This window comes from Nuphar pumila, chromosome 12 (genome assembly GCF_984573655.1).
Source record: "Nuphar pumila chromosome 12, dmNupPumi1.hap1.1, whole genome shotgun sequence".
Classification (NCBI taxonomy): domain Eukaryota; kingdom Viridiplantae; phylum Streptophyta; class Magnoliopsida; order Nymphaeales; family Nymphaeaceae; genus Nuphar; species Nuphar pumila.
Window position 1 is genome coordinate 34,358,544 of NC_143260.1, and position 25,147 is coordinate 34,383,690.

Below are 25,147 nucleotides of genomic sequence, written 5' to 3' on the forward strand. Positions count from 1 at the left end.
TTGTTTGCCACCCAAGTTGCTCCAAATAAACGTTGGTGAGCGTGCCGTGATTAACACCCAAGGTGGCAAGGAGCCTGTGACTATGGGAGTTACTTAATGCAGCAATCTATCTCAACCTATCTCTCTCAACGTGAGCTCAGTGTCTCTTTCTCTCTCTTACCTTTTGTGTTGTCTGCCACCCAAGTTGCTCCAATTAAACATTGATAAACGTGATCAACACCCAAGCAGCATTCAGGTTTACCTAGCAAGCAAGCTCTCCCAATCCCAAGAGCTCCACTCTTCAATTCCAAGAGCAGTCTTATGTATGCTTAGAAGACTAGAATATGTCACAGAGATTCGTGGACTCCAGGGCATGTAGTTCGAATCGCAAGTTCTAAAAACTTTTCAGAAAATACGACACACAGATTTTTTAATCAATAAAATTTATTTTTTATATTTTAATAATAAAATGCATTTTTTATTATAAACATAAAAAAGTATTAAAATGTTATTAAAAAGACATTACAAGTGTCTGATCGTGTCACCGGGGACACGCACCCAAAATGGGGCTAGAATCCGGTCGTCTATCTTAATGTTAGCAAGTTTTGATACTGCCCCTCAGATAAATAAAAGGGCTTTCTCGGCTGTTAACAATGTCTTTAAATGCTTTTGTTCGCTCAAAAAACATTTAACAATATAAAAAAATGTTTATCATGTTAATATCGTGATAAAATCTCGATGTTTTCAAAATAAATGATGTTTTTAAGATATCATGTTTTGTGAAATAATCACATTAAAAAACAAAAAATGAGCATACTGTACAGCAAACATGATGCATTTTTTAAAATATCCTACCTTTTTTTATATTCTCTCTATGTACAAAATTATAAATATATGGTTTTAAAAAGACCTTTTTTTACCCATTTCTTAAATATATGTGATTTTTTTCTCAAATATGTGATTATTTTTTTGCAGAATAGTCTATGTTCTCATATATGTGAAAACTTAGGTTTTTACCGACATAGGCCTGTAACTTTCTTATTTTGAGTAAGAACCGGAAACCCTTCTAGAATTTCTGCTTTTGCATCTCAAAACTGGAATAGAAGTATGTTATACAAAATGGAATAGGCATGACTACACCTTTTTTGTCTATATATATTATTTTTTAGTCACGTGCGCTGAAAATTAAAAAAACAAAAAAAAAAAGATCAGGACGTTAGCTTTTCAATGCTACCAAGATCACATTGTTCTGATGAGCCATTGGAAAGAAATATTCTCTGAAAGATAGATTCTTTGATTATTCTAGTCTGCAAAACATGCTTCTATTTTAATTTTGGAGCTTAAAAACGAAAAGCTTATAAGAATTTTTTACTCTGACTTAAAACAAAAAAATTATAAGCCTGTGTATCAACTTTTCAACGATTATAAAAATGCAGGTTTTCGAAGACATAACAAAGAGATACAAACATTAAATTAGAGATTGTTTTGCAGAAAATATATATGTGATTTTTGCATATTTGTTTTGTGACTTTCTCTTAAATATATGAGGAGTTCCTCCTATATATGTGATTTTCTCTTAAATATATGTGATTTCATCATATATATATGCATTTTTTTCTTAAATATATGTGATTTTCTTCTATATACGTGATTTTCTCTTAAACATGCATTTTTCTCTTAAATATATGCAAATTTTCTCCTATATATAAATTTTCTCTTAAATATATATGTTTTTTTCTCTTTTATATGTGATTTTCTTTCTAAATATATATGATTTTTATGAACGAAAAATTACATATAAAAAAAACTTCGCATATATTTAGGAAAAATTGCATATATAAGAGTGAATTCACATATATTTAAGAAAAAATGTATGTTTAGGAGGAAAATCATATATATAGGAGGAACTCCACATATATTTAAGAGAAAATCACAGAAAATATATGCAAAAATCACATGTTTATGAAGACAATCGCATATATAGAAGAAAAATCACATATATTTAAGAAAAAATTGCATGTTTAGAAGGAAAATCGTATACATAGGAAGAAATCACATATATTTAGGAGGAAATCACATGTATAGAAGGAGCTCCACATATATTTAAGAGGAAATCACAGAAAATATATGCTAAAATTGCATATATATTTTCTGAATAAAAGTTTTCAAGTTTATATCTCTCTGCTCCGATATTGAAAACTTGAGTTTTTATAATGATTGAAAAGTTGAGATATATGCTTATAACTTTTCTATTTTGAGTCAAATCTGAAAACTCTTTTAGGGTTTCTATTTTTGAGATTCAAAACTAGAATAGAAACATATTTTGCAGACTGGAACAACCAAACAATACATCTTTTAGAAGATGTTTCTTCCTAATTGCTTCTCAGATCAAGGTGATGAGAAGCTAACATCCTGATCTATTTGTTTTTTTTTTTTCTATTTTTCACATATGACTGAAAAATAGCATAGAACAGATAGAAAAGGGGTAGTCACACTTATTTCACTCTGAAGAACATACTTATATTCAGGTTTTGGACTAAAAAACAAGAACCCAAGAGTGGTTTTTTGTTCTGACTTAAAACAGAAAAGTCATAGGCCTATGTCTCAACTTTCTAACGACCGTAAAAGTGTAAGTTTTCGACATTAGATCATAGAAATACAAATCTGAGAATAGTGACTATTTTATAAAAAATAGTTATATATTTGAGAGAAAATTCATATATATTTAAGAAATTGTATGTGTAAAAGGTAAAAAATGTCTTTTTAAAATCAAATATTTATGATTTTGAACATGGAGAGAATAGTAAAAATTGTAGAACATTTTAAAAAATGCATCGATCATTTTTCATTAAAAAACATCACAACAAAACTGAGACATTTCAAAATATTAAACATATTTGTTCTATAGACTAACACCCAATTAGCATGTGGGTTGGTTGATAGACATGTGCAAACAGGCAAGATTCTGTTTGGTTGTAGGCATTACTGGATTGGACTTAATTGGATATTGCCTAACTGTTTTCATATATGGATAAAAGGTAATCTCAGATCTGAATTCATATAGCTAATTGGATATATGATATATGTCACTATCCAAATCCAAATCTGAATTCAAATCTGTTTAGCCAATATTTGCCTAATCCAGCCCGAATCCGAACCGTTCACATTCCTAATGGAAGGCATAAAGTTGGCCTTTAATACTGTATCGTGCTGGTCCTTTATCATAATCCCCAATCAAAAGGGAAGTGATCCAAAGACAAGTTGTTGGTTGCGTAGGCTAAAAAAAACCTTCAAAAAGCTCAAGCAAAGTCATATCAAACTCAACTTGATGGAAAAGCGTGATAAATGGGAGAGTTTGTGGTCACACCTATGGAATAATATTGGGATAAAAAGGGACATACTTTTAGCATCCAGTGAAGGATAAAAGCATATACTTTAGGGATAGCATTTGCTACCATCGTGGGTAAGAAACTCTTAGTTGGAACCCATAGGGGAGGTTTTTTTGACCAAATCTGACCCATGGTCAAAATAGTAAGAATCTATCATTGGAACATAGTTTTCAAATATAAAAATATGTTTTTTGAAGTTTGAAAATTTGGTACGATTTTTCAACTCTCATAAAATCTGGCATATACACCAGAAAAACATGATTCAAAAATCAATTTCAAATAAACTTAATATGTGGATCACATCTGGAGGGTCAGATATGCAAAAAAAAAAACTAAAACTAAAAATAAAAACATTACATTTTTCACTAGAGGGTTCCTTACCCACGAGGGTAGCAGACATTACCCCACACTTTTAACATTTAATAAGAAAAAAAAAGAAATTTACATAAAGGTGCTCAATATTTAGCATATTTAAAAAGAAATATTACATCTAACCGCACAATCAAGTTGGAAACATGATTGTTCAGTTCCATTCTGGATCAATGTGTCAACTTCCACACCACTAATTACCTAAAAAAACCTCATTATTCAATATGTGTCTTGCAAATAAGCATGATACTCGTGGTCACAGAACAGAACCCGCGGTTTCATAATCAATCAATCAACAGATTTCTAGGAACTACTTACATTGAAACACAATACTGGTGGATTTACAGGCCAAACACAGATGGTAGCAGACAGAATATATTACAATGTAACATCAGCCAATAGCCTATCACAATAGCTACCATAATACAAGACAAAAGAAATTAATCACACAACAGTCTGATACATGAAAGCTCAACCGAGGATGCCCAGATAAGTTTACATCTTGTTCCCTCTGAAAATCATGATGTTTCCTGAGAAGGAGCAAAGGGGAGCCTCTATTAACTCCTTCCCCAAAAGTAAAAACTTTTCAATCCCATGAAGCATAAAGGGAGGCTTTGAGGAACAGTACAGGCAATTGACCAGTGGGAGTAGAAGAACTATGAGGTCATCAGAAAGAGAAAGTGACTCCACATCCTTTAATCAGCAGAGCACTTTGAAGTTTGAACAGTTAAATCTCCACTTCAGTTGGATCTTTGATGTCGCTGGTCATGATTCCAACAGCAGGGTGCGTGATCGCCTGGTTTAAGCCTATGAATGAGTGTGTTAGGCAATGGTTGGTGATAAAACAACGGCTGCAAATGAAGACTTGTTCCAGAGTTTTCCTCAGTTAATCTAAGGCAGAAAAGTCTTAACGCTATAATTTCACATTCTTTGCACCTCTCCTAAGAGGAAGTTCGATGATTACGAGAAAATAACACCTTTCAGACTCTCTGATGTACTGTACTTCGCCCCCCATCAACTTGAGAATCTTCCTGCACATTTTTAGCCCAAGCCCCTCTCGTGTAACCCACTTTGTTTTGTGAAACATATCTTGGACAAGTTCTGCTGGAAGGCCGTCACCAGGGCATAACATTCTGCGGCATTGAATAAAAATCCAGCAATAATCAAAATTACAAGACAAAAAAATCAGTTAAATAACCAGAAAACATGAAACATTTAACCATAAGCCTACTTAGAGGGAAAATATATGGAAACGTGCCTCTCTTGGAGACTGGGCTGGACAGGAGCATTCCTGCCCTATAAAGAGAAGTGAGCTTAAAGACAAGAAAAACATCAGAGATGTATCTAGAAACTACGAACAAATTATAATATGAAACTAATTAAAGAATACATTTAGCCTTTTGCCATGGTTCAACTTCTTCCCACCAGATATAAAATTGCCTTTGTTCCTACATCACAGAGACACAACACAACATGCTATGACATGTTCATGCATTATTTTATATTGTTAATAAATTTTAATAATATTTTTCAATAAAGCTTACAAGCAAAAAATCTTTGATATAATGAAGTACTATTGAAGGAAATAGTTTAGAAATTAAAAATTAGGAAACGTGGTTTGGTGCAAGCCAGGGTTACCGGAAGCGCCTAGCTAAAAGGGGAAGCGTGCTTCGGAAGCGCGAAACGCCGCGCTTCCGAAGCGTGGGGGGAAGCGTCCCCCTTTTTTGGGAAGCGCGCTTCCCTTTAATGGGGGACGTGTTTCCCTTTAATGGGGGACGCGTTTCCCTTTAATGGGAAGCACACTTCCCATCACGTTTCCCCTGTTTTTTTCAATTTTTTGTATTTTTTATTTTTTATTTTTATTTTTTTCGCTTCCTAGGTTGCTTCCTAGGTCGCTTCCGAGACACTTCCCGAATCGGTCCTAAGTGGTCCCACGCTTCCCCGCTTCCTAAAATTTTGAAAGTGCCTCGCTTCCCGCTCCTGCTTCCTCAACTGGCAACCATGGTGCAAGCATCACAGGCTTGGCTTACTAGATTTATGAAAGTTATAAAAGAATACAGGTCATAAGAACTCAAATACACTATCTTCTCCTTCCCAAAAAGACCAATACATTATCACACTTTTATGCATCGATTTGGATGGTATCATTCTTAAGGGAGAAAGCAGGACACCTTGTAAAGCTGTTGGCCCAGGTAATATCTGTGAAAGGTTATTTACAAGGTCCGACATCATATGTTATGTCAACCAAGCAAGCCAATTCATGCTATGATCTTAGAGAAAAACATCCTCAAGTGGTTAGGAGAGTAGGCTCAACCAAACGGGTTATGAGAGCAATATAATTTCTTTTCCTTGTATTTTCACCTTCACAGATGCAAATTGAACTAGGGAAGGTTATGTAAATACAGTGAAACTTTTTGTGTATTTCTTGGTGGTATGTAGAAAGCAACAGAGCATTGAAAGGTCAACTGAAAAGTGGAGTGTAAAGCAATGGCCATACCACAACTAAAAACCACATGAATAACAAATGGAAAGTTTAGGCCAATGTTAATAAAAAAAGGTACAGTCTAACAGTTTATTGTCATCATCAAAGTTCTATGTGCCATACCATTCACTATAGGAGCCAGTATAGCTCCTCATGTCGGTTATGAGAAGGTGTTGGTAAATAGAAGTCACATTCATCCTAACCACGGGACCACTATCTGTTCCAGATATATCTTAATGTGGGCATTCATCTTTTTAAAAAAATCTTAGGAAAACTGTAGCACTTTCTAAAACAATCAAAATATAAACAAAATAGCAAAAATAGTGAAAAAACTAGATTTTAATAAATTGTCCGCATGATATAAAAAAAATATATTCAAATCAAAGTGAGCAAGATATAACAAAAATCATATTTAAATTATGCAATAAATAAGAAAGTAAAGGCAGTGTGAAATTAAAACAATATTGTGACACTGAAGTTCTTTTGTTAATTTAAACCATAGTCGCAGATATCAGCTATAAATTGAAACTATCGCCTAAACCTTTTTGGGTATTACCATATAAAAGGTAAAATACCGTGAGATTTTCAAAATCAGGTTTACTGCAATATTATCATGATATTTCACAATATTACCATGGTAATTTTGTGATATTTTCAGTCACTTCTGCTTTTATATTTCCTTTCTACATTTTCAATATGTTTTCTTTCTTTCTTTTATATTTCATAATTTTTAACTTTTATTTACATTTCTCAAATAACTTTATCATCAAAACTATTCTCTTCTTACTTATTTTTTGCTATTTTTATAATTTTTTAGTGGAGACTTTTCTGAGAATTTCTCAAGATTCGTCAATGCAACCCTTAAGTATTGCGAGATTTGACTTGCCGAGATATAACTGAGATGGATATTTGTGACTATGATTCAAACAGTGGTGCTTTGAAAATATGCAATCTTTTGGTTGTAATATAATGTTGTTTTTCATCATGAAAAATCACAATAATTCAAAAAACTTGATTGCCAAAATTTGTACAATTTTCTGTCACAAATAAACATAAATTCTTCAAATGCAAGCTACCCACGATTCACATAGATGCAAAAAGTTAAGAAAATCTAGTCACCAAGCTTAGAACATCATGTCAACATCATCACAGTACACAGCCATCATGTCATGTCCCAAGTCAGTTTTTATTGTTTCTTCATGCATCATGGCAATATAATTGTCACATTATTTATATTTTCTAGGGAAATTTCCACTTAATTAATTTCTATCCTATATTCTAATACCAACCCAAGTTTTAAAAAATATGTACCAAGCTTTTCAAAAAAAAAAAAAGAAGTCAAAAGCTGGCTTATCATTACCTTTTTCTCCTTAACCATGGTTGCACAGGTAACCAAGACTAAATTACTTAGTTGCCCACTAACATGTGACTACTTACAAAATCAAACTTTAGACATCCAAAATTTTCACAAAATCCTTGAGGATGACAAGCTCTCGTGCTAGGGGAAGAAAATCGCTCCAAAAAGGAACCAAAAGGCCCATACTTCATGCAGACGACAAACCCGGTTTGCGGTCCCATACCGGAAGACAAACCCGGTTTGCAATCCCATACTGAACGACAAACCTAGTTTGCAGTCCCGCCTGAGATGGAAAACTAGCTTTGTCGTCCGGTCCCATTAGACACGTGTCTCATTTAGCACGTGGATAGACCTCACCTGAGAGGTGTGTCCAAGTTGGACTCAACCTCCTTATGTGCATTTCGTGTGGAACTCTTCCTGGATAAGTCTTATCCCCATTGAGGATAAGTCTGGATCCATTTGGGTTGGATTAAAATCCAGAAAACCCTGGGTCCATATATCGTCCAAGATTTCTATAAATAACAACTGACCCCTAGAGTCAAGGGGGGACCAAAAAATAGGATCTGAAAATCATATACCTGAGTGCCAGACTTGAAGAAAGAGAGCCTACCCAAGCTCAACTTGCACTCACCGAGCCTCCCTGCTATTGAAGGAGAACAATCAAATCCATGTGAAGGTGCTGCTCATATCAAAGGGAATCTCAGAGGAGCAAACAGACCCTCGAGTCCGGAAAATGTATTTTCTAATCTCTGTGTTTATCTTCTTTTATTTTATTGAGTTCACTAAACATACACGTCTGGTTTTAATTTGCATATTTGAATCCGAGTTGGTTGGATTTAACTGTGAAAATCGACAATTTGCCCCATCTTTACCTTTCTTTCGGGCAAAGGACAGTCAGAGCTTGCAAAACGGCATCCCCACGTCTTGTTAAAGGTTTTCTAGATTTAGCAATCACAGTGGGACCCCATTTTATTTCTCGATTTCTTTAGTTAGATTTGCATTATCGAGGGGGTCTGGTTTATAGAGCGCTAAAAACCAAGATTTTTTTGTGTTCCTTGGCTCGGACGGCTCTTTCCGTAATACCCTGAGATTTTTAACTTTTGAAAATGCATAAAAATTAATTATTTTTTTCTTTTAAAATAAACAACAAAAAACATTTTAATTTTTGCTTTAATACCTCAAGTGGATTACATTCTACAAACCACAGTATAAGTAAATACAAAATTAAATTTAAACAAGCATTATATACACAATCTTTTACACACGGTTTAGATAATTAAACATTTACGATTAAAATTTAAAACAAATTCTAAAGTAAACCCAGGATCTTAAAAATCTGAATTTTTTGATGTCGTTCTTGTGCAGTATCCAATACTGTGTAAAACCCAACCTTGAACCAGTATTCTCCATAAAACGGGGTCAGACTTATGACAGCATGTTAAGTAATTATCAAATTCAGATAATTCAAATATTAAGCATGATTCCAGTAATTCAAATGTAAATAAAAATGCATGCTACAATAAACAATTATGCAATTTAAATCATGATTATGTGATATATTAACAATGCATGTTTTCATATCAATTTGTGTGTGAGAGGTCTTTGTTTCGATATTTACCATCCACCCTGGTACGTAAAGGATGACATTCGCATTCAGACGAAGCATTCCGGGAGTATATTGTTCTAGTGTGTTTTACCCGGATACCCGACTGAACCAGGCCCCCAAAAGAATCTTGCTAAGGCACCAAAAGAAACGGATGCATCCACTGACTATGGCAGTTTGTGGTCTATTACCTAGGACATATCCATAACCTCGACCTCCTAACCCGAGTGACAGAAGACCCACGAAAATCTATCGCTCCCATAATTAATATAACAGTCACTCCTGACTGTACCATCTATCACTTCCAAGTAGATTAAATCTTGAAAGGGCTCGAAGGTTTTTTTTATAAGATTTAACATTTTTTAAGCCTCATATCTGTAGGTACAAACGAGGGCTCAATAGCCCAAATACCCATTCAGGGTTAAACACTAAGGTCATATGTACCCAACCCATTCAGTGTTGCTCTATAAAAACAAGCACTCGCCTGTGAATGCGGAACTATATAAGTTTGTTTGTAGACATAACTCATGAAGCAAATTGGTGCTCTATTTGCACCTCTTGGGTTTAGAAAACCCGTATAACAAAATTTTGCAAGAAATAACATGGTATTCAGCAATTTTTCTTTTTAACAAGATTTGAAAATCGTCTAAACCATGGCCACATATTGGCTATAATATTTTATAAAAAAAACTGAACGTTTTGGTTAAAAATTCACATGATTCGATTAGCCCTTAATCTTATCTTTTTAGCATATATTTATTTATTCATATAGATGTTAAATTTGTATATGAGCATGGATAAAATTTTAAATAATCATGCATGCATCAAAAACATGTCTAATATAAAAATTGTAAGATTTTGATAAAAAAATTTACTTTGATTTATGATATATCGAGGTAGAACAAAAAGGACCACTACGTTCTTTGATTTATTCAGATAAAAATTCTATTATATTATATTACATTTTTTTACTAAATTTCGGACAGTATATGCCATATAAAAACTAAATAAGATCATTTTTAAAATCTCAGAAATATCTAAAAGCTATTTAAAATGATTTTAAATTTATTTATAAATTTTTTACAGAGTTTCCTTTGTAATAACTCAAATATTCGAAAAAGGTCTCGAACTTGAATTCGAGTTATGAAAATTCCAACATGACTTTGCATCATAAAAATTTTAATAGAGTTTTTTCAAAAAAATTGATTCTAATATCTAAAAAAGATTTTGAAATTTTTTGACAGAATCCCCTTTATAGAAATTCATTTTTTTGAAATACCTACAAAATTTTTGATATAGTTCCTACTAAATAAATTCGAAATTTCTAAAATGTGTGCAAAATTTTTGTGGGAACTCTCGTTATAATAATTCAAAAATACATATGTGACCGTTGGGGGCCCCAACGACTCCATTGTGGGGCCCCTTTTCGGTATCCAAAAAATACATATTAAAAAATAAAAAGAAAAATAAAAAACAATAAAATAAGAGAAACAAAATAAGTACCCCTATGGGGTACTTTGTGAAATGACCATAATACCCCTATCGGGTATTATGGTATTATTACATATGTTTTAACACCCCCCCCCCCTCAAACTTTACGGGGGAATGACCGAAAGTTTGCCAAGAAGGAACAAGAAGCGAGGAGCAGGCAGAGCTTTGGTAAAGAAATCTGCAAGTTGATATTCTGAAGTGACATATGGCAGTGTAACTGTCCCACGAAGATATTCATCACGTACATAATGACAGTCCATCTCAATATGTTTAGTTCTTTCATGAAAGGTGTGGTTGCTGGCAATATAGATGGCACTTTTGTTGTCGCAACAAAGCTTCGAAGCACCGGTAATTTCGACTCCCATATCTTGAAGAAGACTTCAAAGCCACACAAGCTCCATTGTAGTGGTTGCCATAGCCCTGTATTCTGCTTCAGTAGAAGACAACGAGACTTTCTGCTGTTTCTTGCACCTCCAAGCAATTAGCGAATCTCCTAGAAAAACACAAAAGCCAGTAGTTGAGATTCGATCATTTGGGTTTCCTCCCCAGTCAGCATCAGTATAAGCCAGTAAGTCTAAGGAAGAGATTGAGGATAGGAATAGCCCTTTAGTCAAAGTATTTTTTATGTATCGAATGATCCGGAGCACAGCACTCATATGCACAGATGTAGGAGCATGCTGAAATTGACTTGCAGAGTGCACAGCATGAGCAATATCCGGCCTGGTGATAGTCAGATAGGTGAGGGAGCCTATGAGTTGCCTGTAGGGCGTAGGATCATCCAGCAGAACTCCATCCTCCAGTCGTAGTTTAGCATTGATAACCTCGGAAGTCTCCACCTTTTTGTCATCTGAAATCCCAGATTTGGAACATATGTCTGCAGCAAGCTTCATTTGTGACAGTATATACCCTCGAGGAGAGTATGCTACTTCTATACCAAGAAAGTACCTGAGAAAACCCAGATCAGACATATCAAAATTATGTTTTAACATATTTTTAACATTAAGAATACCACTTTCATCATTGCCAGTGATGATCATATCATCAACATAAAGCAGAAGGATGATGATACTATTACCTGCACGTTTAACAAAGAGAGCAGTGTCAGTATAACATGAACGAAATCCCAATTTTAACATGATAGCACTAAATCTATCATACCAAGCCTTAGGGGCTTGTTTAAGACCATATAAAGCTTTTAATAACCGAAGAGTTTGACCTTGGTTAACATTAATTCCCGGCGGAGGGTCCATATATACTTCTTCATTCAACTGACCATTAAGAAAGGCATTTTTAACATTTAATTGAAATATAGGCCATTTCTTAGATGATGCTACTGCAATTAGAGTTCTAACACTTGTCATGCGAGCCACGGGGGCAAAAGTCTCCTCATAATCGATGCCATATTCTTGTGAGTATCCCTTAACAACTAATCTAGCTTTATAACGTTCTAGGGAACCAATCACTTTTTGTTTTGACTTTGTAGACCCATCGACATCCTATAGCTTTTTTATTTGGAGGAAGATGAACTATTTCCCAAGTTTTAGCCTTATTTAAAGCATCTAGTTCAACTTTCATTGCTTCAACCCAATCAGGAATATTTTTTGCTTGATTATAGTGGGAAGGTTCATAGTAAGAATGCAAGGCAATTAGACAAGCTCTATATTTAGGTGAGAGAGTTTCATATGAGACAAACCTATTTGGTGGAATGGATTCTTTAGAAGAACGCCTAAGAGAGGTTTCTTCTAGGGGTTCATTAAGCCGCAAGAATTTTTCTAAAGCACTAATAGGTTGTGCTTCCTCACGCCGAGTGTATACTTGGAGATTGTCACCATTAGTTGGTGATACATCATTATCATGAGTATTTTCTAAAGATTCCGGATGACTCAAAAAATCATTATTTGAGTCTTCTAAAAGATCATTGATAAACATATAATCAATTTCATTTGGTTTTTCCAAAATTTCAAATCCATTTTCATCTTCTAAAAACGTCACATCTTTGGAAACAAATAATTTATTGTTCTTATAGTCAAAGCATCTATAGCCCTTTTGATTTTCACCATATCCTAAAAATACGCATTCTATTGCTTTAGGTGACAATTTATCTCTTTTATGCAAAAGAACAAAGCATTTACACCCGAAAATATGAAGACGATTGTAGTCGGGTGTCATATTGAAAAGTTTTTCATAAGGAGAGATATTATTCAATTTTGAAGATGGCATCCTATTGATTAAATAGGTGGAGGTCAACACGGCTTCGGCCCAAAAATTTTTAGGAATATTTTTAGAAATGAGTAAGGATCTAGTGGTTTCTAAAATATGTCTATGTTTTCTCTCCGCTAGACCGTTTTGTTGAGGAGTCCTTGGGCAAGATTTTTGATGACAAATGCCATGTTTTAGATATGATTGAAAATCATTTGATAAGTACTCTCCACCCGAATCGGATCTAAGAATGGATATTTGACTTTGAAATTGATTTTGAACTTTTGCATGAAATTCTTTGAAGAAGTTAAAAACTTCCGATTTAGCATTAAGGAAATAAATCCATACGTATCTAGTATAATCATCAATAAACGTAACATAATACGAATAACCACCTTTGGATAAAACCGGAGATGGTCCCCATACATCGGAATGCACCAATTCAAAAGATCTTGTTGTCACAAAGGTTCTAATAGGAAAAGGAGTAGACTTCATTTTTCCAAAAATGCAATCTTTGCAATTGATATCTTTTTCTTTACAAAACTTGTTTCCAAAAGGAAAAAGATACATTTTTGAGTAACTTGGATGTCCAAGTCTTTTATGCCAAGTTTCAATATTTTTGTCTTGGACATAAGTACAAAATGAGGTATTTGGAAGTGTTAAGTTATCCATAAAATAAAGGTCTCCCTTCCTATGGCCTTGCCCAATCCGCTTCCCGGACCGGAGATCCTGCACAAAGCACCCTTTGGATGAGAAAGATATTTCACATCCATGGTCGGCTATTTGAGAAACGGAAAAGAGGTTAAGATTTAATTTAAGAACTATTCTAACTTTTGGAACAAGAAAATTTTGAATATTTTTAGAATCAAGAGTTCCAATACCATTTATTTTGAGAAAAGTTCCATCGGCCGTAGAGACACAAGATAATTTTGAATTGGCGTGCACATTGGTTAATGCATTTTCATGAGGAGTCATGTGAAAAGAGGCTCCGGAATCTAAAATCCAAGAGTACGTACCAGAAGGTGATGATGAGGCAATGGCGGCACCGGAGGTGGAAGAAGTGACCTTTAGAATTTGTTGAAGAGCCAAGGAGATTTGTCCAAGAGTATCTTTGAGATCCCCGTTCTTGCCGTCATCTTCTTTGGTGGTGGATTCTTCAACGGAAGCCACCTTTGGCTTGAATGCCCCATTTAGCTTTGGGCAAACGGGTTTAATATGTCCCGGCTCATAACAATGGTGACATATAATCATTTTTCTTCCACCACTCCCTTGCTTACCAAAATGAGGTGGTTTGTATGTTTTAACATGATTGCCGGGTTTAGATACGGCAAGAACTTCCTCTATGCTTTTACCCATGCTATGCCTAGTCTCTTCTTGAGTAATCTCGGCAATAGCCTCTTCTAAGGGAGGAAACGTGGATCTATGGAGAAGTGAGGATCTCACTTGTTCAAATTCGGGACGAAGCCCAAATAAAAATTGAAACAATCTATCTTGTTCCATTTGTTTTTGTCTTAGAACCACATCCTCCATGGATACCCATTTAGGCTCTAAAAGAGCCAATTCATCCCACAAAGGATTTAGAGCACTATAGTAATCTTGTATGCTCATGTCACTTTGTTTTGTGGTTCTTACTTTTTCTTGCAAGAAATAAGCTCTTGCAAGATCCTTTTGGGTAAACATACCCTTCATAAAAAACCAAGCTTCATTTGCCCGGCGGAATTTTGCAATATTTGCACATACCTTAAGTTCGACATTATTCATAAACCATGCTAGGATTTTTGCATGGTTGCTCTCCCATTCTTCCATTTGATGATTATAATCTTCAATGGCCTTGAGACGAGCATCGCCTTCAAGTGCTTTCTCTTGATCTCCTTCCATCTTTGTGAGCTTAAGTTGGGGTTCCGGAACGGTTCCCATTACATAACCCCAAAGCTTCTTGCCTTTGAGATTATTCTCCATTGCGGATGCCCACATCATGTAATTTTTTCCATTGAGTTTGAATGATAGATCGATCTTGACTTCCATTGCTATACAATGAACATGTGAGAAAGAAAGGAAGTAGAAAGAGACAAGATTTTATCTTTAGTAGATCTTATGGCTTTGATACCATGTAATGAAATAAGCGGAAGAAACCAAGAATGCTAAAGCATTCACTATGTCCCACACGGACAAGTGCAACAAGCACAAGAGAGGAAATCCACTAAGGGATATACAAAGGGCCTTATAAAAAGGCTACACACATGAAAAATAATATCACTATTATTGAAGAGGAGCTCTCAAGAGCAATACGACATACATGGGGGGTTCCCCCTATTTATAAGAAAAGGAGACCAAAGGGGCTCCCAATAGAGTTGTTGGGAGCCCCCAACGGTCACATATGTGACCGTTGGGGGCCCCAACGACTCCATTGTGGGGCCCCTTTTCGGTATCCAAAAAAAAACATATTAAAAAATAAAAAGAAAAATAAAAAACAATAAAATAAGAGAAACAAAATAAGTACCCCTATGGGGTACTTTGTGAAATGACCATAATACCCCTATCGGGTATTATGGTATTATTATATATGTTTTAACAGTGACTCACCCTCTCCTCTGCCATGTGTCAGCAAGGGAGAGTGTCATCTCCTCTTTAATAAATTGACACACAGGGCAAATGGTTTTGAAAACCCATGTCCTCCTATGGTTTTGGGCACATGGTTTTTGAAAACCATAGGCTAGCTATTAAAATAATAATAAAATATGATATCTTATTTTAATAGCCAATTTTTATACCTAATTTGTTTTCATGCAGATCTCATGTAACAAAAACACCATTTTGGAAATAGTAAGTTACTATTTTACCCTTCAGTGATTTAGAATTTTACCTGAACTTGCCACTAGGGTGGCAAATTATCATTTTACCCCTGATAATTTTATTAGTTCTCTAAAAATGTCCCTGACATAAAAATTACCTTTTTTACCCCTATATAGTTGGAGAATTTACCTAAATGTCACTAGAGTGAAAAATTATCATTTTGCTCTTGACAATTTAATTAATTATGAAAATTTCCCGAAATTGTGGATTTTTATACCTAATTTGTTCTCATGCAGATCTCATGTAACAAAAATGCCATTTTGGAAATAGTAAGTTACTATTTTACCCTTCGGTGATTTAGAATTTTACCTAAACTTGCCACTGGGGTGGCAAGTTACCATTTTAGCCCTAATAATTTTATTAGCTCTATGAAAATGTTCTTGACATAAAAATTACCTTTTTACACCTATATAGTTGGAGAATTTACCTAAATGTCACTAGAGTGAAAATTACCATTTTGCCCTTGACAATTTAATTAATTATGAAAATGTCCCTGAATTGTGGATTTTGAACAGCTCTCCATTTGGATCCATCAAAGTTCATATATAAGTTCAGATTATTGTTTGGATCCCATAATTACTAAAAATTGGGGTTTTTAGACTTTAAATCATATCTAAACTGGTTCAGAATTCAACAAGACTTGATCTTTTAGAATTTATTAAACATTGAAAATTTCCATATATTACGCTATCCCTCACAGAGCTTGTCACCAAATAAAAAAAAGGAGCATCCTCCTGCTCCGTCGTTGGTCCCATTAAATAAAAGAAAGAGAGAAGTCAACACATGACTCTTTGTCGTTGTTTTTTTTTAAAGAGAAGTCAATACGTGACTTCTATCTCTCCGCGTCGTCTAACAATACGCAAGGCTTTAAAAAAAAGAGGTCAAAGATTGTGTACTCTCTCTCTCTCTCTCTCTCTCTCTCTCTCTCTCATGTCGTCAAACGATGATGGGCCTCGTTTTATCGTCACCACATTTTTAGTATTTTTTTCTGCAATTTCTGCATACCGCACCTACCGACGACGAGGCTGGCCTGTCGTCAGCACCTTTTTCCAATTTTTTTAGCATTGCTTATTGTCTGCAGCTGCTGCAGATCGACAAGCCATACAACTCGATCGACGATGAGGCCTGCCCCATCATGGATCCATTTTCCTAGTTTTTTAATAGTATCTCGCAGTTGTTTGTAATTTCTGCAAATCGCCAGTCCATAGAATCCCATCGACGACAAGTTGTGCCCTATCGTCTAGCCTTTTTTATTTTTTATTTTCTGGTTATCTGCACCTTCTGCAAACCACATATTGTCCTGACAACCAGACGACAAGGCTTTCTGTGGTTCGTCCGTACAACTGGCCGATCTCTCTGCGAAGCTCTGCAAACTTTTGTTCCATGCAGTAAAGGATCACCTCTCGCCCCCCCCCCCCCCCTTTGCTTGTGTTTTCCTTTAAAAATATATGTATTTTTTCTATAAATATATATATATATATATACATATACATATATATATATTCTGAATTTTAGGCTTTTTGCATTAGATTCATGCATAAATCTTAGGTTTAGGCCTATCACATTTTAGAAACCATTGTTGGAAAATTTCCTGCCACATAGAAAATAGAAAAATACAATCTCCAGCAAGTTAGGGTTTGTTTGGGACACTACTTGATCTAATTGTGTGCTCTTTATTTTTTTCTCTCTTTCTCTTAAAGAAAAGAGCCTTTCTTATATTAAAAAATTTTGAAAATTCTTTTCCTATCATTTGGATCTTCGGATCCCCCCACCAGTCTTCTTAAATTATTAGTTTGGGTATATCGATGGTGAGAGCCAGATAATCCATACATCAATACATTTAAATTGTTAGCTTGGGTATATCGGTGGTAGATTCGAAAGGAAATCTTGAATCGTAGAACTCGAAGAAACCTCACAAATCTGTGAATACTTTTAACGAGAACTAGGGTACCCATTGTTTTTAAAAAAAAATCTCGTTATTTGTTTGGGCCTGTGTGAACCAATTGCTTGGGATATAATGAATATCCAATCTAAAACCCAAGAACTCAAACTCTATATCCAACCCATTCATGAAGAACCACTTCTAGAGACTCATAATGCAAAATATCATATTCGATGAGGATCTTGAAGAAAGGACTCATACCAATGTCCAAGATGAGTTGAAAGACGACCGGAAAAACAAAAAGTCTCGATGTTCCCTGAGTCCAACTCACGTTGGTACCCTCATCGATCTCGTAAAAGTCCTCACGTGGGTTATAAGACCAACTCTAGCACAGATGAGTTTATTAAAAGAAGAATCACCAAAACCTCGCAATTTCAAAAACAGGTCCAAGGAAAGGGAAGTGCTAGAACATCGGCCCCCTCACTAGTCTTGTAAAGGTCCCTCCATGGGTTACAAGACGAACAACTCTAGCATGAATGAGTCTATCAAAAGACGAATTCTCAAGACCTCACATTTCAAAGTCGGGTCCAAAGAAAGGGAAGTGCTAGAACATTGATATCATCGTTAGTCTCGTAAAGGTCCCCGTAAAGGTTACTAGATGGACAACTCCAGTTAGGACGAATCCACCAATAGACAAACCCCTAGGACCTCGCATTTCAAAGCCCAGTCCAAAGAAAGGGATGTGCTAGCACAGGCCAGATAAAGCATAGAAAAAATGGAGAGAATGAGTGAAATCCAAGAAAGGTTGTATCATAAACATGCACAACTTGAAAGAAGGTCCAGGAGAGCCCAAAAGTTAGAATATGAAGAAGCATGTACTGATAGGAAGGACAGAAGAGCTCAATAGTCAGATTTAGAAAAGTGTTACAACCAGTACAGTGAATCCCAAGTGTCTGACTAGGACAAGAGAATCCACAGACACAGGCTGGCCCACCTAGTCTAAAGACTCTAAACCATATCGTCAGAGTCGGACAAGAAGATGAAGTCCTTAGAGGACATGGTCTGAAACCATAGTGACAGAACAAAGTACATGGATCTAAATCGAAAGTACATTTTAGAAGATTTATTGCCCGAAGGGTGTGATAAAGATTATAAAACTTCCCCTAAGTTTCTGAAGTTTAGTGGTAAAGGAGACCCAGGCAAACATATGGTACTATTCATGGAGAGCGTAGCTAAATATCGGAATAACGATAGGAGGTTGATCAATTGGTCCCCCAAGAGTTTAAAAGGAGAAGCACTGGAATGGGCCGCCACCCTAAACCAATAAGAGGTTAGGGAATTCAAGAAAGTGATAAATCTTTTTATGGATCGTTTCTGCTTCAATCTTAAGGTCCCCCTAATCATTAGCCAACTGTATGACCTGAAGTAGAAGAGAGAAAAAACTGCTCATGAATTTATAAGTTGATGGAGGTATATGGCCAATTGGATGAACGAGCCAATCTCAGACTCTCATGCCCTAATGATAGTCATTGACAACTTCTCCCAACCTCTGAGAATCCTAATCAACATGACTCAGGTTGAAACCTATGCCGAACTCATTAAGAAGGCTACCACCTTTGAGGTAGGCATCAAGAAAAGAGCATATGACGGGTTCATGAAGAACAACAAAAATAACAACATATACAGGAGGTTAGACTCGTCCAAGGGCCAGATCAACACAGTAAGAACCTCAAGACAGAACTCCCAAAAAAACAATCAGGGTCAAAAGGCAGGTAAACAGAAGACTGCCCAAAGGAAACCAAACACTAATGAGAATGAATATGGTGGCAATCCTAAATGGACCAGAGACCAGATGTTTGCAAAGTTCAAAACAACCTCAGTCACAGGTCCTAGATCTTCAATTATAAGATGGCCTAGTCAAGTAGCTCGAGGTATCAGACCCACCACAAATGAAAAGTAAGGATCCAAGTAATGCAGATACCATAGAGTTGTGGGTCACAACACAGAAGAATGCTTCAATCTCAGGCACATTATCCAGGACAACATAGACAATGGTGAATTGCTTGTCAACGAAGAATAACTAAAGCAAGGAAATAATGACATGGGCATCTTCAAAGAGCCCTTCCTGGACCACACCGCTAAAAAAGGAATCCAAGTTTGTGAACCGAAGGGGATCTGGTTCTCAAAAAAGGTCATAGAGCAAGGACCATTTGACAACACAATGGTCTATATTTCACAGGCCCTCATCTATAATACATGTTATTGTACACTGCCTACGGTACCCCAGATATGTTATCAAGAAGGGAGAAGGGTACAAAGGAGGAATTTCATGGGAGAACCAAGAAGCTTCTCAGGAAACCACTTGGATAAATGTAATTCATTTAGACCCACCAGACAACAATCACGCCAAGGTTCTTCTCCTAACGTCCATCATGTCCATCACAGAAAATGACAACCTCCTTGTACAACCCACATTGTCCAGAACTGAGGGGCAAGCTGACAAGTCGACTGTTCGGCTGAAGGAAGAAACAATCACATCATTAAGCTCAGCTATGAGTATGGCACCATCTGCTTCAAGTCGAGTGTCAATGATTGACCACCCCAAATGGCCAAAGGTTTTCAAGTACAAAGAGAAGATAAATGACTCACATCTCATACACCAAGCCCTAATCATCATGTGCTAAAGTACAATAACGGACGAAGAATTGCCTTGTACATGAGGTACTAACCTTTTAAAAAATTGGGCGAGAACCAACAGGGCATGAGAACACCTCTCACAGTAGTGTCAAAGGTGGGAACCCCGAGTCTTGGATATCAGGGGCATAAACAGAAAAGGGGAAAAAATGAAAAACGCTCCTAACTCCTAAAAAATTAGAAAGGGGCCACCATCATCAGCTCAATAAGAGGTGCAAGGAAATGAGTTCCTCTGATGATATTCACTTAAATCACCAAAAGTGGATACTCAAAAGAGTTCCACCAAAATAGCAACAAGAACATACAAAGAACCACAAATAGGTTCACTCACAAACACCCACTAAAGGGTACAAGAACAAGGAATAAAAAATAATATTCTTATTGATGTCAACCCATAGAAGAAGCTTACAAATGAGGGGGTTTTTGTTAAATTATATTACATATATATCTATATACATATATATAGAGACACCTATACATATATAATTTATATATATGTCTATGTATCTATCTAGATATATATAGATAGATATACATTTTGTAATACCCACTAGGGGTAAAATAGTCTTTTCACTTGTTCCATGCATATTCATTTGGAATATGCTTTCTTTTTTCGTTTGTCTTTTTCCTTCTTTTTCTTTTTCTTTTTTTACATCATTGTAGGGGCCCACCATATGAACGTTGGAGGGGCTCCAATGTTCCTATGGGGAGCCCCTCCTTGGGTCCCCTCTTGTGTATAAATAAGGAGCTTTGCCCCATGTAATCCTTAAGCTTCTTGAAGCTCTTCTTAATAATATTTTTCAATATTTTAGCTTTCTTTCTCATTTTATGTTTGTTAATTGCCACTTTTTGGCTTGTATTTTTGCCCATTAGTGGCCTATTGCTTGTGTGCTTGTGCATTTCCTTGTCACTTAGTGACATTATCTTTTCTCTTTAGTGTTTCATAACATGGTATCAAAGCCTTGGTTGTGAAAGCACTATTTGGGTACTTGTACTTACGTTTGAGTACTTTTTTAGTATCATTCCTCTTGTTCTTCAACAAATTCCTTCAAGATGGCCGACAAAGTCTCAAAGATCGATCTTTCATTCAAATTGAATGAAACAAATTATAGAATGTGGGCGGCCGCCATGGAAAACAACCTCAAAGCTAAAAGACTCTGGGGATATGTATGTGGAACCATTTCGGAACCACAATTCAAGCTTACAAAAAAGGAAGGAAATAAAGAAAAGGCCTTGAATGAAGTAGAGAAGGCCAAAGCTATTCAAGAATTTCAATCTAAAGTTGAAGATTGGGAAGTGAGCATGTCAAGATATTGGCTTGGTTCATGAATAATGTGGAGCTCAAAATATGCGCCAATCTTGCCAAATTCAAGAAAGCAAATGAAGCTTGGTTCTTTATGAAAGGTATGCACACTCAAAAAGACCTTGCTAGGCATTTCTTTTTGCAAGAAAAAATTAGAGAAAATAAGCAAGGGGACATGAGCATTAGAGACTACTATAGTGCTCTATCCCCATTATGAGATGAACTTGCCCTTCTCGAACCACAATGGGAAGGAAGTGTTATTGCTATGAGGCAAGAGCAAATGGATAGAGAGAGGTTTTTTCAATTTATTCATGGGTTTCGTCCCAAATTTGAACAACTAAGAGGGTCCCTTCTTCATAGGGCTACTACCCCTCTTAGTTAAATTTTATCCGATTTATGCCAAAAAGAAACTCGCTTGGCTCTAAAGAAAGATATCGATGAGGTTCATGCGGTATCAAGACCGAAAAATAATATAAGGCCATATAAACCTCCTTATTTTTGTTAAAATAACAATGGTGGAGGAAGAAAAATCATTTGTCACCATTGTAATGAATCGGGTCATCTTGAACCGGATTTTCCTAAGCTCAAAAGAAAGATGGCTTCCGTTGGAGAGTGTCCAAGCAATTTGTGAAGAATCAAAGAAATGTGGAGATATAAAAGACTCCATTGCACAACTTATTGAAACTCTCCAACAATTCATGAGGATCAATTTTTCCACACCTTCCACTTTCGGTGCCGCGATCTCATCAATTTCCGGTATGTCATCTTGGATTCTTAATTCGGATGCTTCTTTCCACATGACTCCAAATGAATCTCTTTTGTCAAAAACAAGTCTCAATTCTTTTAAATCCTCCGTTTCCACGACCAATGGAACATCATTAGATGTTCAAAGAATGGAAAATCTTGAAAAAGTTTATGGTCAAAACAAAGAATTTTATGTTCTAAAAATTAGAATCATTCCAAAACTCAATTTAAATATTTTTTCGATCTCTCAAATCACCGATTTTGAATGTAGTGACTCTTTTTCACCAACCAATTGCTATGTGCAGGATCTCAAGTCCGAGAAGCAGATTGAGCAAGGTCATAGAAGAGGAGACCTATATTACATGAATTTTTTGTCTTTGCCATCCAAATCTTTTTGTAATCATGTTCAATCTAAAGATCTTGAGACTTGACACAAAAGGCTTGGTCATCCTAGTATTTCTAAGTTGTATATTTTTCTATTTTTGAAAAAAAATTGTAATGAAAAAACATTCAATTGCAATGATTGTATCCTTGAAAAAATGCATTCACTTCCGTATTCACATAGTAATTTCAATTCCAAAAGACCATTTGAACTAGTGCATTCCAATGTATGGGGATCGGCAGTCATTATGTCCAAAGGAGGTTACCCCTATTATGTTGTCTTGTTAACGATCTCACTAGATACACATAGGTGTATTTTATTAAAAACAAATCCAATGTCTTTTCTAATTTTAAATAATTTCATGTTCTTATTCAAAATCAATTTCATAACAAAACTATTTTTATATCCGATTCCAGAGGAGAATACATGTCAAAAGAATTTCAAAACTATTTTAAACTAAATGACATTATACATTAAAGATCTTGTCCAAAAACTCCTCAAAAAAATGGACTTGCCGAAAGGAAACATAGGCATCTCATTGAAACAACAAGGACTCTTCTTATTTCTAAAAATGTTCCAAAGAATTTTTGGGCCGAGGCTATCCTTACCGCATGTTATCTCATAAATCGAATGCCCTCCTCTTTTTAAAAAAAATGTTTCTCCTTTTGAGAAATTGTTCAAAATATCTCTGAATTTTAAAAGATAAAGAGTTTTTTGTTGTAATTGCTTTGTTCTTTTTCAAGGACAAGATAAATTATCACCAAAAGCTCTTGAATATGCTTTCTTTATCTATGGTGAAAATAAAAAAAGTTATAGATGTTATGATATACAAAACAACAAATTTTGTCTCAAGAAATGTGACATTTCTTGAAGAACAAAATGGTTTTAAAATTCAAAAATCTAAAGAAGAGATTGATCATTCTTTTTTATTTGACTTATTACCCAGAAATAAGTCAAAGTGATTTAATTGGTGATCATGTTTGTAATGACAATTCACATCAAAATAATGATTTTTCATATCCTATTGTTGATTCTCCCAATAAGGATCCTAATGATATACATGTTTATGCTCAGCGTGAGGGCAATGTACATCAAAGTGCCTTCGATAGATACTCTCAAGACATCTCCTTGGAAGATCAAGTTGAAGAAACCCAACTTCGGAGATCTTCTAGGGATAGTAGACCTCCTCAAAAATTCGTGTCATATGACTCATTTTCTCCAACATATAGAACTTGTCTAATGATGATACACTCCTATCATGGGCCTTCCAACTTTAAAGAGGTCAAGCAACATCCACATTGGGTTGATGCTATGAAACTTGAATTAGAAGCCCTTAACAAAGTCAATACTTGAATCATCGTAAGTCAACCATTAAGAAAAAAAACTTATTGGATGTAAATGGGTTTATAAAGTCAAAACTAAGAGCGATGAGACATTAGAAAGATACAAAACTAGGTTAGTTGTTAAAGGATACGCTCAAGAATATAGAATTGATTATAAGGAAACCTTTGCCCCAGTAGCTAGGATGACTAGTGTACAAACCTTGATAGCCTTAGCATCTATTAAACAATGGCCTATCCATTAACTCGATGTTAAAAATGTGTTTTTAAATTAAAATCTTTGTGAATAAGTTTTTATGGATCTTTCGTCGGGTTTTGAGATTGGTAAAGGAAACGTTCTCAAACTTAACAAAGCCCTTTACGGTCTCAAATAAGCTCCAGAAGCTTGGTATGATCTTTTTAGTAAAGTTGTTCTTGCTAATGGTTTTACCTCTTTTTATACTCATACTGCTTTATTTGTTAAGACTGCAGAAGATCACATAATTATCTTATTGTTATATGTTGATGATATGATTATCACTGAAAATGATAAAAAGGGCATTGAGCTTGTTAAAAATATTCTTAAAAATAATTTTGATATGTTTGACCTTGGTTTTCTAAGGTATTTTTTACGGATCGAAGTTGTATATTCTCCTAGAAGGTATGTTCTATCTCAGATAAAGCTTGCATCAGACATTATTGTTCGTTCTGGATTAACTGATGAAAAGAAAGTGGAAACTCCCAAAGTAATCAACGCCAAGATAAGAGTCAATGATGGAACTCCTTTAATAGATCACACTCCTTATCGTCAACTTATTGGCTCACTAACATATTTCTCTATTACCAGGACAAATATTACTCATGTTGTTCACAGTGCTTGCTCCTACTTTAATTCATATGACGGTTGTCATGAGAATTATCAGATATTTAAAGGAAACTATAATAAAAGGACTATTCATATCCTCCTCTTCATTTACTAACTTAATTGATTATACTGACTCTGATTGGGGGTAACCCCAATGATCGTATTTCCACAACAGCTTATTGTGTTTTTCTTGAAGAGTCATTAATTTCCTAGAGATGTAAGAAACAACAGAAAGT

General features: G+C 35.3%; 1 protein-coding gene across 1 annotated transcript in view; it reads right to left on the minus strand.

Moving 5' to 3' along the window:
* Positions 1-4,013: 4,013 nt before the first annotated feature.
* The window catches only part of LOC149820643 (phytochrome B-like), a 61,093-nt gene continuing 39,959 nt past the window's right edge, over positions 4,014-25,147 (minus strand). The window contains exon 4 of the mRNA XM_089982116.1: positions 4,014-4,870. Coding sequence (XP_089838242.1) covers positions 4,651-4,870 — 220 coding nt within the window. The 3' untranslated portion in view covers positions 4,014-4,650. The remainder of the gene's footprint in view (positions 4,871-25,147) is intronic.